The sequence below is a fragment of the Stigmatopora nigra genome, chromosome 7 (genome assembly GCF_051989575.1).
Source record: "Stigmatopora nigra isolate UIUO_SnigA chromosome 7, RoL_Snig_1.1, whole genome shotgun sequence".
In the NCBI taxonomy this organism is placed as follows: Eukaryota; Metazoa; Chordata; class Actinopteri; order Syngnathiformes; family Syngnathidae; genus Stigmatopora; species Stigmatopora nigra.
Window position 1 is genome coordinate 891,836 of NC_135514.1, and position 13,384 is coordinate 905,219.

The 13,384-nt window shown below is 37.5% G+C and overlaps 1 protein-coding gene across 1 annotated transcript in view; it reads left to right on the plus strand.

Moving 5' to 3' along the window:
- efna4 (ephrin A4) overlaps positions 1-12,178 on the plus strand; it is a 35,897-nt gene extending 23,719 nt beyond the window's left edge. The window contains exons 3-5 of the mRNA XM_077721534.1: positions 1,464-1,532; positions 9,396-9,422; positions 10,949-12,178. Coding sequence (XP_077577660.1) covers positions 1,464-1,532; positions 9,396-9,422; positions 10,949-11,046 — 194 coding nt within the window. The 3' untranslated portion in view covers positions 11,047-12,178. The remainder of the gene's footprint in view (positions 1-1,463; positions 1,533-9,395; positions 9,423-10,948) is intronic.
- Positions 12,179-13,384: the final 1,206 nt, after the last annotated feature.

Below are 13,384 nucleotides of genomic sequence, written 5' to 3' on the forward strand. Positions count from 1 at the left end.
CATAATATCTGTGTAAATTAGGTCGTGAGTTGTCTTAAATCATCGTCTGTATTTTATTTCCAGACAATACAATCAAATCCGATGGGAATGAACTATGACCCCAACACACGCTCATATTCGCCACATAATAGTGATTTGAAATGAAATATGGCCTGTGTGAATGTTTCCCACGGTGGCCAGGGCCAATTTGCCTGACCAAAGTTGCCTGAGGGAAGTCGAAATGTCTGTATGTTATGCAAATCTAATGATCCCATAATTTTCTATGCGCACCCAGTGGCTACAGTATAATTGAAACATAGCTTCCATTCAATTGCATTGTTTATGTAGGTATGCTGGTGATGGGGATTTAGGGAGGTTGCATGTTCTCCCCCTACCTGTGTGGGTTTTCTCTGGGTCCTCCTCAATTCCACATCTCAAAAACATGGATGAGAAGCTGATTGAACACTCCAGAGCCTATCCCAGCTGACTTTGGCCCGGAGGCAGGGGACACCTTGAATTGGTGGCCAGCCAATCGCAGAGCACAAGGAGACAAACAACCATTCACATCCAATCAGCCTATCATTCATGTCTTTGGAATGTGGGAGGAAACCAGAGTACCCTGAGAAAGACCCACGCAGGCCTGGGGAGAACAAGCAAACTACACACAGGTGGACCGATTTGGATTTGAACCCAGGTCCCCTACTGTGACGCCAACACGCTAACCACTCAGCCGCCCTATAAAAAAATCTTGTTATTCAATTATTACAGTAACACTGCTACCTTACTTTATGAGAAAAGAAAATATAATAGTTTTTTTTTCCCGAAAAATACTTAAGTTTTTCTGTTTTGCAGTAAAGAGAAGACAACGCTCTTCTTACACTATGAAAAATAATGAATAATAAAACTTTAACTGGGGTCTAAATTTTTAATGAATTTGCCTTCAAACCAAAAGTTGTATATTTACCTCACCTGGCAATTTATTTATTTTTTAATAAAAACCTAACCCATTTCAAACCAAGTTAACAAGTTTTTGATTTTTGCAAAGTTTTCATAAGATTTGCAATAAATAAGGAAACTCCTTGATATCAAGTAAGTAAAGAATTATGTGCCATATATAACCTGTTATTTAATGTATTAGCATTATAAAAATAGACACACACTTCTTTGCTCCCCATTGCTTTCTGAATAATTCAGTTGCATGCATCTTTGGGTTGTACAAAGGATACCAAGACTTGTTCTAGTTTTATACCTCATTTGTGGAGATAACCACAAACTCTTGGGAAAGCCATTCCTCTTTGTTTTTGGCTGTAAAAACATAATTACTTCCTAAATGATTATAATGATATGAATACTGGTCTGGATACAAAAACATGGACTGTCCCACTCTCTAGTGTGTTGTGTTTAAATTTCGGGAGGGAGGGTGTTATTTTCAATAGCGCCTTCCTTGCACTGACATCCTTTTCTTCCATCTTGTTGTGGCTCAGCACTGCCTGCAGATGAGGGCCCACCACTGCCGTGTATGACGCTACGCGTGACCGTGTGCTGCGAGACCGGTGAGTGCGCGTCTCTTTTCATCAGCTACTGCCTTTCATCGTTCTTTCACTCCAACTGACTCCCCCCTCCCTTCAAGCTCTAGTCTTTTACCACCTCTTCCTTTCATATTTCTACTATCAGGGTTCTTTTTCATGTCACTGTTGCCCTCATTTCCCCATCAACAGTCGTACTGTTTCATGTCCCATGCCCTATTTTATCAATGAAATACAGGGGTACCTTGACTCATAAGTGACCTGATTTAGAGATCAAAGTTGCTTGCTAGTTGTATTGAATTGCGAGCAAAAAAAATGTTAACCGCAGAAGATAGTAACGCCTTTTCAAAAATAAACTGGCTCGAAGCTATTTGTCACTTTCAAATGGGAGCTTAAAATAAGATGCCCAAACATTGTTTTACACAACACAAAATACTCACAGCAAGTAGTGTATTGTGTCTGCTCTGTGGTAACAATAAGTATAACTTAAACTTGCTGTAGTTGTGGACTTCTTCGGCCTTTTTTTTGGTTCCAAATTATTCTGCATCCCTGCCAGTTGACATCAGTGTAGCCCAGCATTATGTGATATATTATCTTTACGCGGCATGTCATTGAAATGAGTGCATGTCAACATTGGAATTTTCTCTTTTTAACTATTTAAACTCACACATGACAGTTTAAGTAAAATTGAGGCATGATGCCGACAGAGTGAGAAGATCCTGGATATTGAATTGTCTTTTTTTTTTTTTTTCCCTTTTAATCGTTCCCTGCTCCATTGACTGTTACCATGCTTCCATCTCCCAGTGTGAAATTCACAGACTTGATCTAATCCAGAGCCCGCCTGGAGTAATGTTAGTCTTCCAGTCCACTGAGTTGCCCCTTTGGGTTGGGAATGTTGCCCGGGTCTCACTGTGGGAATCCCTGTGCCATTTGTACGTGTGTGGGATTTTTACACGGACCTCTTTGCGTGCCTTTGCTGATCTAATTTGAATGTGTGAGTGTGTGTCCGAGACGTCTGTCCCAGTTCCCATCCCAGTGATATCAGCAGGGGATCCCTTTCCTGGTATGGACTGGGGACACCGGGGTCAAAGTTCACTAAATCGTTATTAATTTGGAAAATGGAAGTTGAGTGAAGAATAAGTCGTAGAATTGGTTCCTGATTTTAGTGATTTGGGTGTTGGTGGAATTATGAATGTTTTTGGCTCATCAATGAGCCTGATATTTACTCATTTATCATTGACCTTTCACTGCAAATACACTCATTCCTCGACTCATTTAAATACATTAATTCCTCAGCTTATTAGATGGTCCTGCAGTGAGTATGATCCAATAAAATAGTTTAAATGTTCAGCTTCATTTTGAATATATCATTGACCTTTCACTACAAACTATAACAGCTACATGTAAAATGCTTATTTGGATACAGAAATTTGTTTTAAATACACACCCTGGAATTCTTTGGTGTTTTATTTGTCTGTTTGGAGTATAAACCTCAAACTAACAAAACTAGAAATGTGAATAAACAAATTGAATGAATTATATGAACTTTGGTAGCCAATAGATGTCTGGTTAATGTCATCTCATTTCATTTTCTGAACCGCTTCATCATGACTAGGATCGTGGGGGCTGCTGGAGGCTATCCCAGCTGACGTCGGGCCAGACGCGGGGGACACCCTTAATTGGTGGCCAGTTAATTTACAGGGCACAAAGAGACAAACAATCAATCGCGCTCACACTCATACCTAGAGGCAATTTCGAGTGTCCAATGAGCCTACCTGTCTTTGGAATGTGGGAGGAAATCAGAGTACACGGAGAAAACCCACACAAGCCTGGGGAGAACATGCAAAGTCCCAAAACGGAAAGGTACAAACCTGGATTTGAACACAGGTGTACCAGAAAATGCTGTACTGACAAAGGTTCCATGATTGGAATGTAAACTGTAATTAAAATGGGTTTCATTGTTGTTTATGGTATACTCATTCAAATAGTTCTTTTTCAATCTAGTTGTTTTCTGTACTTCTGTTCTTTTATTTGAGTGATTTTAATTTATATTTAATATCCTTTCATGTCATCTTTTTATTTGTTTGCACTGTGATGTGTAATAGTGTTGTGATTCTGGTAGTGGATTAGATTCTGCAAGAGTACCTAATGAAATGTCCATTGAGTGTGCATTCCGTTGCACAAGCTTGAATTGATTTTCCTGCTTTTTTTTCTTCTCTTTTCTTCCATTTCGCTCTCATCCTGTCCCTTAACCAAAACTAATCCTGACTAAATTTGTCGCTTCCCCATCTCATCTTGGTTCTTCCTCCAATGCTCGTCTGTCATTCCTCAAGTGTCACTAATCCTCTCCTTCTTCCTGTCTCTTACGCACTTTTCCCCTTTCTCCTCCCTCATGCCTCTTTTTATGATCTTTCACTATCCAAGCACAACTAATCTCGCCCCGTCCGTCCGCTCGGGATCTCTTCCGTGGTGCCTCCTGAGCCACTTCCCTCATCCCTGGGATGCTATGCTTGGTCTGTGTCGTGTTGTGTGGCAATGGCGAGAATGAGCCTTGTACTGGAGACGGGATGAGAACGATGGCAAAGCTAAAAAAAAAAAAAGATGAATGAGCGATAGTGGGGAAGGAGATTGGAAGGTCTCTAGATGTTCATTAGGTGCTGCGGTGATGTTCTCCGCTCAAACTTTTCCCTCCTCTTCCTTCTTAGTGTGTGCAGGTATGTGTGTCTCACAGTAATAGAAGCACTTGTCCTCTATCGCCCCTGAAATGCATTTTTCCCATGATTAACAGACAATTCCATGCAGGGATGCTCTGTTGTGGGCAATCATCTCTCTCGCACACATACACACATGCTGGTTTGAAGGGCGGCTGTAGTGACATTCTTTCAAGGTCACATAGCAAGCCCTTTTGCTTCTCTACGGTGGACACATCTTCTGTGTTTTGTAGACTTAAACTAACAGCAAAATACACAACACAGCAGACAGTAAGAGGTTCATAATGCTCCATACATTTGTGGGTCTGTGATGCTAATTGTCTACATTCAACAAGTGATGTGTAATTAAATGTATCTAGACCAGGAGTGAAAATAATTGTAATGTTACATTTGCAGTTGAAGATTTCAAAAGCAACTTTTCATTTAATGGCATGTGTTTTAGTCTGCAACTTAAAAAAGGACAGAAAATAAAAACAGTAGTTGCATTAATTGGCGCATCAGATTCAATCTATATAATGGCAAAATGTAATGGAGAGAGTTTCTTTGTTTTTCTACATATGATGGGATCGTCCAGACATTTCAACAAGGATCAAATTTATCGTTCTCAAAGTTTAAGCACGGATTTAGTCACAAAAGCAGTTTAGTATTTGCCAGAGGAGTATGAACACAACACACAAGTAGACATTTAGTTCATAGCCACATAAAAACGATTTATGCCAAAATCTGAATGACACTCTTCTTAGTCCAACACAAAAATAAAATATATGTCGCATATTGCCAAGGATATCTGAATTGACCTCAGTGTAAATGTAGCCTTAGTTGGGTTAATTAGTTTTCCTCTATGTCAGACATGGGCAAACTACGGCCCGCGGGCCACATCCGGCCCGCTAGGCCTTTTAATCCGGCCCGCCGACGTTGTCCAAATTAAGGTTTTACCCCAAGATGGCGCCAAGTAGCTCTGTCCACTCTTATTTGTTTTTCGTATTTTACAGCCCCTCTATCTTTTTTTAAATTACATTTTAATATTTCTTAATACATTCCTTTTTACTTTGTACTTTATACTTTTTACTTTAATGATGAGTGATGAGTATCTTAATACTTTAGTCCTTTTTTTCTGTTTATGTTTCATATGTACTGTTAACGGATGCACTTTTTTATATGTTATCGTATCTTGTGCCGACCCGGCCACTCTGTCAAATTTTTAAAGTCAATGTGGCCCCCGGGCCCAAAAGTTTGCCCACCCCTGCTCTAAGTAGTTGTTACTGATACCACTATTGTTGTTTTGCTGCAATTTTCTTTAAATTCTCTTTCAAAACTGTAGGTTTTTATGCAATAACCGGGATTCCCCCACTACTCTCACATAACTCAACCATAAACAAATAATAAGACACTTGGTTGTTTAATTTCACACTTCTTTTTATATGTACATACAAATAAAAATTCCCAATAATACAATGACCTTTTGATGCTACAACCTGTGACTGCAGCTCTGACTTACCACCAAGTGTGTTTTTCCAAGAGGATTTTACGCATTTGCATATTTTGATGGATCCGACTCATAGTGACAGGACTTACTGAGATCTAAAGGAGTACTTGTCTGCATCTTTTGCCATTATTTCACACAATTGTGCCACTTGTGGTAATAAGCAAGCCTTTCGGTAAAGTTTCTTGGGAGTTTTTATTTTTTTCTTCTACTCCCAATCATCTCTGGCACGAATGAAGCCAAAGCTTGAGCCTGTGTTGCATCAGACAATCTTGCCAATTGACACACACTGTGTCCTCTTCACTCCTCATCTTTTTTTACAGCATCAACTTTTCCCCTTCAATACTCTTCCTGTTTTGTTTAGTCGCCATCCTACTGTGAGCAGCCATTAAGGAACGACTTCCATTTCACTCTAATTGATTCCTTTTTTCTTTCCTCCCTTCTTTTCCTGTCATTCTCCCGCTGTGAGTCCTGTCTTTTTCACTTTGCACAGCTTTTTCAGGGGGTGGAGGGTGTCTTACATCGCCGCCTTACAACCTCCCTCCCAAAATAAATCCTCCCCCCCTTCCAACCATGCGCAAATACCTTTTGGTCGCTGTGAACTGTAAACTTAGCCACACATTAGTCCAGCTTTGCCAAATCTTTAAACCTCTACCAAACTTTAGGCACTTTTCTTAAATTGGCTTTTTTTTTTGGAGACGCTTTTTGGTGTTTTTTTTTTTACGGTACGCCGAGCGTCGTCCGTTAGCATTAGCTGCTCTGGTTTTAAAAATGGCGGCGTGCTCAGGGATGGAACGGCGGAAAAGTGAGGCGGAGGTCTTTTATACACACACACACACATGCATGCGTGTGTGCATTTAGCTACGGTGCTGCTGCACACATTCCAGACTGCAGTGCGGAAAAAGAAGTAGACACCGCCGTCGCCATTTTGTGGCGAGGCTGGCCGCCAAAACTATTGTGAGTGAGCGCTTTTATTTTTTTGCACAACTAAAGTGGAGTCACAACACACGTGTCGCACACCCGAATAAACGCGAGGCATTGGACGCAGTCGTTTGCAAAAAACACGCCTTGTGGGGACACGCTTGTTAAAAAAAGGTTTTTTTTCGAGGCTTAAGAATCTATTTAGGACTTTAAATATTTATGGTTGGAAATATGTAAGTTGTGAATTGCTTTTTTAAAATTATTTTATTATCTGTAAATGCAATATTAGTTTTTTATTCTTGTTTTGCTTTTCCAAACAAAAATGTTCAATTCCTTTGTGGGCAGATTTGATTTATTATTACTTTTTCTGGTTATATTATTGGACAGAAGTATTCACATGGTTTGTATTGGTTATTATGTGGTACTTTGTAAAATATGCAATACATTGGCATTATAAATACATTATAATGTATAATCGCAATGTTTTTATTTTGCGCATATTTTCTATTTTTGCAATGTTACAATCATTCCCTTTTTTCCACTAATTGGCCATTTTAAATAAAGTTGAAGTGATATGCTACTTTGTTTCAAAATGTACATGGCTGTTTTAATATCTTAAACCATGTAAAGTTGCAGCTTTTTTCAACAATTTCTAATTTTATTTTGCCACTCAATATAATGAAGGAATAAAATGTTCAAAAATATTTCAATAAGTGTGCAAGAAAAATGGTCCATATAAAATACTATTGTTTTTTTTTAAATCTAATTCATCGGACTCACACACACACACACACACACACACACACACACACACACACACACACACACACACACACACACACTGTGCAGCAGGCCAAGTCCCAGCATGCTATTTAAAGCCTCGTTACCCCCAAGATGGCCGTTAGTTGTAGACAATCACGAGGTAATTTTGAGCGACAAAGTCGCAGGTGTCCCACACATCTATTATACAGACGTTCTACATTTAATAAAGGAGGAAAACACGTGACTAGGCTGATGCTAGGTTTCCGGAGGACGGGGGTGGTGAAGCAAGGTGGCGCATTTTTTTCATGGAAGGGGGAGTGCTCAGTACTCTCCACACTTCTCGGGTGTGTTCTTGGCTTGCTTTCATTGTGCGGCACCACCCTTGACAACACTATTGTGTTGTGTTGTGTGTGTGATTGCCAATGCATGGTACTAACCTTCACTTAATGTGAATGTATGCGTTCTTGTCTTTCTGTCTTGGTGCACCACAGATGTGCATGTTCTTGTTTTGCAGTATCTGTGGCATCACTACGGGGGTGTGTGTGTGTCCTTATCGAGGATGATTTTTTGTGGCCCCACCCTTAAAAAGAGAGACACAAAACCTTTAGCTTATGCGTCCCAATGGAAAAAATATTGTTTCATGAATTGGATTTTTTCTTCTGCTGTGTAATAGCAGAGACAACTTAAAAAAAATAGTAAAATCCAGGGAGATTTGAGCCAATTAAATGTGACTATTGCAACATTTCTGTCAATTCTTGTGGCATTAACCCATTAAATAACATGGACAGAAATTAATATTAAAATCAACCCATGTTAATTTATATTATATTACAGTACAAGGTTCTTTAGGATCAGTTTTAATTAATACTATGCCAATGTTTTATTCTCTCCATTATCACAGTATTTTAATATGGTACTACAATCCCTTCTCCCAAAGGTCATCTATACTTGGCATCAGTCCCATTAACTGACCAATACATTTCTATGTATTTTTTTTTTATTCGAGCAATTCTTATAAGCGATACATTTCCAAAAAAATACGTTACTTTCTTTAGTTCAAGTATAACAAGACCACTCAAGCAGATCCTTATTTATATCTATATAAATCTATATAGTGTTCAATACAGTATAGAACTGCTCTTGAAATATCAACCTTTAGCAAGTACATATCTATTCTTGACCTTGTATTGCACTTGACACACTATCTTAAAATGTCTATTTTTGTACTATAACATTTGTGCCCACCTATTTGTGTTTAGAGTTGTCTCCTAGTTAACACAAAGTTTTTTTGTTTACGTGGTACACACCCGTCCATCCTATCCCAATTTTATAGTGTCCATTTTTTTTTGGAGGTGCTAATGTTTCATGTACAAATGTATGTTTACTATCCTTGTGTCTTATGTCTTTTCATGCCCACATCCAAATGTTTTAGCCATTTCCGTTCCTGCAGCATCCTTCCATTATTTCCTTTTAGCACCCCCTCAAATACTCCCCCCGCTAACAAAGTGGCGGCCAGACTCTTGCCGTTCCTAATGCCGCTCTCCTTGCCGGTTTGCGTGACCCTTTCTCTCTGTCTGACCTTCCCCAAGTTCTTTTCTTCCGCTCTCGCGGGCGCTTTCAAGCTCTGTCCTCTTCTTGGTCTCGCTCTGTCATTACGAATTTTCTCTTAATTTTCCTTTTTTCGGCACCCCCGTTCATTTCCTGTATCCTCCCTGGCCGGTTATAATCCTCATCACTGTAACGCTGCCTAATTTCCATAACACTTCTCCTTTCTTTCTTGTTTATCACTCCTTTTTTTTTTTTTTCTTCCTGACCTTTAAGAGAATTTGCTGAGAATGGCTTAAGGTTTAAACAAAAGATAAATTTGTCCTCTTGCTCATTTGTCTACCGCTTGCTGTTTTACTTTTACTAACTATACTTCTTTTTGTTAGGAGAGTTAAGGATGGAAATGTGATGAATCAGCAGCATCTTTCTAAAGTTTTTCTCGTTATCTTTCCATTTCTACTCTCACAGCATCCAAGGGCTCCAAACAAACTCAAGGTGAGTTTCTTTACCACTTTTTCAGCACTCAATGGCACCAAAAAAGTTGAATTGCCAATTTCATTTCATGTCCAATTCCATGAGTAGTGTTTTTTTTGCCAGATGAAAATCATATAACAAGAAAAACAACTTTTGAGGAAATAAAATGGGCAAAACCTCGTCCCTACATTTTTTTTCAAATAATCATATAAAAATTATTATTTAATTCATGTGTGACCATTGGTTTACAGTTTGTTGTATTAGAAGGAAAACTCTCAAACTCATTATTATTCATTTGTAGGGGATACCATATTTCACAATTACTAATGAATAAATGTATGAAAATATATAGTAGTCAGATTATACTGCATAAAACCTTCAGACAATGATGTGGAATTCCACTTTATTGTGTTTTTGCACAAGAGCAAAGTGGAAAAACTAGCAAAGAAATGTAAAAAAAATAATAATGATAATAAATAAGTATATATTTAAAATACTTATACTTGGAGATAATAAAACAAATACATTTTGGAAACGTCATCTCAACTAATAACTCCTTACACAGGGATTTTTTTTTAACCCTTACAGGGTACTCAACGAATGTTGGTGCAGTCAAAATGAATTAAACGTCTATTGCCGTCAATAGCAATCATTAAATGAAATGTTATGAAACATAAAATACAATTAATGTAATTTCTGTTTTTAATTATTTTTCATTTTTAAAATGTACTATTTAACATTTTATTAGTATCTATATAAAGGGTTAAAATTTGATTTGGACAATTTCTGAATGGCTGCCCACTGTAATCAGCACAGTCCCTGAAAGGGTTAATTGAACAAGTTAATGCACTTACTAAAATTCCAGATCAGCATTACATGGAAAAAACACACATTGACTTTACGAAAAGTATATATTTTTTAAATATTCATATTTTAAAGAGAGTTGGCATAGTTCAAAAGAACAAATACTGTACATTTGTAATAGGAAGAAAGCCATATTATGATTTCAATATTAATCTTTAAAGCATTGGATTAAGCAAAATTTCAAATATTTAATGCAGGAAGAAACACACATTTAGGAGGTTAAAAATGTGACAACACCCTTTTAGATAAAAAAATTTGCAATATATACAGTATGCACTTATAATTAATTTTGAGTGGAATTAAAAAAATAATCGACTAACCTTCAGATTTTTCTCACAACCTTTTCACTTACACACACACATACACACACATTAAATAATGAACTAAAAGTTTATTCTTGTAACATAAAACATTTTTTAATCATGTTTGGCTTTACAAATCGTATTTTTCTTAAAACTCCTAATATGACAAATTTTCTTCAGCTTTCTCTTAATTTTATCACTACTTTTTCTTCTTAAAACAACATATATTCTCAAATTAATTTATTTTTGTAACCCATCTTGCCTTGCATTTTGCCTTCAAACATTTCAAATTCTCTCGAGTCCAACAAATGTGTATGACCAAATTCACACTCTTCCCCTAAGCTGCTGTTTTTTTTTTTTTTTGTGTGTGCGTCCCCTCAGCGACCTCCTCTCTGAGTCGAGGTCCCCCGTCGAGGACGCCTTCGCTTCCTCTCTTCTTCGTCCTCCTCATCCTCTTGGCCCTCCTGCTGACCACCTGACCTACTGGCACCTGTTGCCAGGGAGATTGTGACACTCGGGCACATTCTGTGACCCCTCCGCCATCCGTGCAAGAAGAGCGTGTCTGTCATTGTGCGCACACAAGTAACCAGGTGCACCACACACACACACCCACACACACACACACACACACACACACACACACACACACACACACACAGACATACTCATACTCAGGAACTTGCCAGCCCCAATCTGTTTCTATCAACTCATTTACCCTAAGCACAGGAGTGTAAACGTATTGTATATTTTTAAAGTATGTTTTTTGGGGGTATTAGGAAAAGAAAAATGGCAGTCAAAGAGTTAAAGACAGACCGACCACTCGAGGATAAATTATCTTAAAAAGTGGATATACTAGTTACTGCTCTTTTAATTGGTCTGCCCTTTCGCGGAATGACGTTGTCAGAGATAAATGGAGGTTAAAATTTTTTAAAAAAGTTATTTTGATATTATTTTCTGCCCTGGTAAATGGAGAGTGATAAAGAGCTGATTGATATGGTGTGGTAGTAGATTTGTAGTCATTAATGATTCGTCTGACGATACAAAGCGAAATTAGATCATTTCTGTACACTTTCTGTCTTAATGTGCCATTGGGAAAAGAATTCAGTCAAATTGGATTAGTTCGTTTTACGACGTCCACTGTACACTGCCAGGAGAATAAATGTCGCTGGCTTAAATAGATTAATAAAAAAATATATCATTTTTGGGAGCAATTATGTGATATTGGATCGCTTCAGTTGGTGCAACCCATCGTTCCGCTCATTGGCATACATTTATAGTAGACAAAAATATGTTCAAAGCACCTAATTGGATCATTTTGATTCATAAAGATTGAGGTTCAGATTTGTTTGACGTTGTCAGAGAAGTATTATACTAATATTAGTGGGAAACTTTTTTTTTAAGTCTGACAGCTGTTTTGAACCAATTTTTGCGTGCAGAGTAAGCACTGATTTTTTTAATATAATAATATAGAAAAATACTGTTGACAGAATAAAATATGAAAGAAGCTGGCTTAAGTGCAATCATGAAATATTTTTTATTTTATGTTTCTGTTTTTTTGCAATGTATACGGCTTGTTATAACAATAATTTATTTATTTTAGGGGTTGAGAAACATATATGATAAAAAACAAAAATGAGAAGTTTTGAAATTCAGTGAAACAAAACAAAAATTCTGTTAAAAACAACTGTCAGACCTAAAGCTAAAGATAGTTTGTTTTTTTCCCCCAAAATAATTGAGTATTTTGGTCAGAGTTTTCTATCCCTGAAAAATCCCCACAAAAACCTGTGTCAGCCATTTTTTTTACAGTTTTACCGAGTTTGAGCAATTGCATTGTATTTCTTTTCCATTTGTTTATCTGACTTTGATTAATAAATCCATGGGCATAATGAGGCAAGGTTGCTGCGCCATCTACTGGGATCCAACTGGTTGTACTGGAATTGGACTGGGCTACTAGCCACATGGCCAATTATTCTGGAGATGTTTAACAATGATGATAAAAGGTAGACCTCAAACTGCTCAGTCGCGTTTGATCAGACGTCCTGCTGCGCTTTCTCTCTTTGGATCACAGGACAAATGCCCGCCAGAGGGAATTGTGGGTAAATACCACACGGGGCCCGACTCGCTTCACTGACGCACAACAGTGCAAATGATAAGCACACAATCTCCCTTTTTCATCCTTGACTGTTTCTTTAAAAAACAATCCTTTTCACTGACATGGTTAATTAACCTTGCCAAAATACAGCTGTTTTATTGTTTTAGTGAGAGCTTTCTTGTTTTGTTAATTGAATTTCTTATGCACAATTATTGTTTTGTAATGTAAATAACTATTTTCTTTTTTTTTGGCTTTCTGGGCCATGCCACAATGTTGTTCTGTAAGCCAAATTTATTGTTTATTTGAATTGGTTGATCATTTAAAAGGATTTAAAACTGATTTTTTGGTATTTTTTTGTCACTCAAGGTGCCATTTTTTGGAGAGAAAAAAACGGGTTCTGCATGCGATTTTCCAAATTAAACAGTGGTTTTTTTTGTTTTTATATTTGGAATTTTTGTTTGCCTTTTGGCTTGAAATCATTTTGAGGAAACTTCATTGTTGGCGCTTGTACAATTTTTGTCTTTTTTTTGTTTTCAAAACACTATCATCAATGTAACTTCTAGCTTTTTTTTTAACATTTTTTTGTTTATGTAGAATGTCATCGTGTTTTTGTTTGTGTATTTGTGTCCATGTGTTTAATGAACCCCTCAGCGTTCACATTTTAGTGAAGAATGTAGCTTCTTCTGTGAAGAGAAATCTGCAATCTGAGCCTATTTTTGTACTTT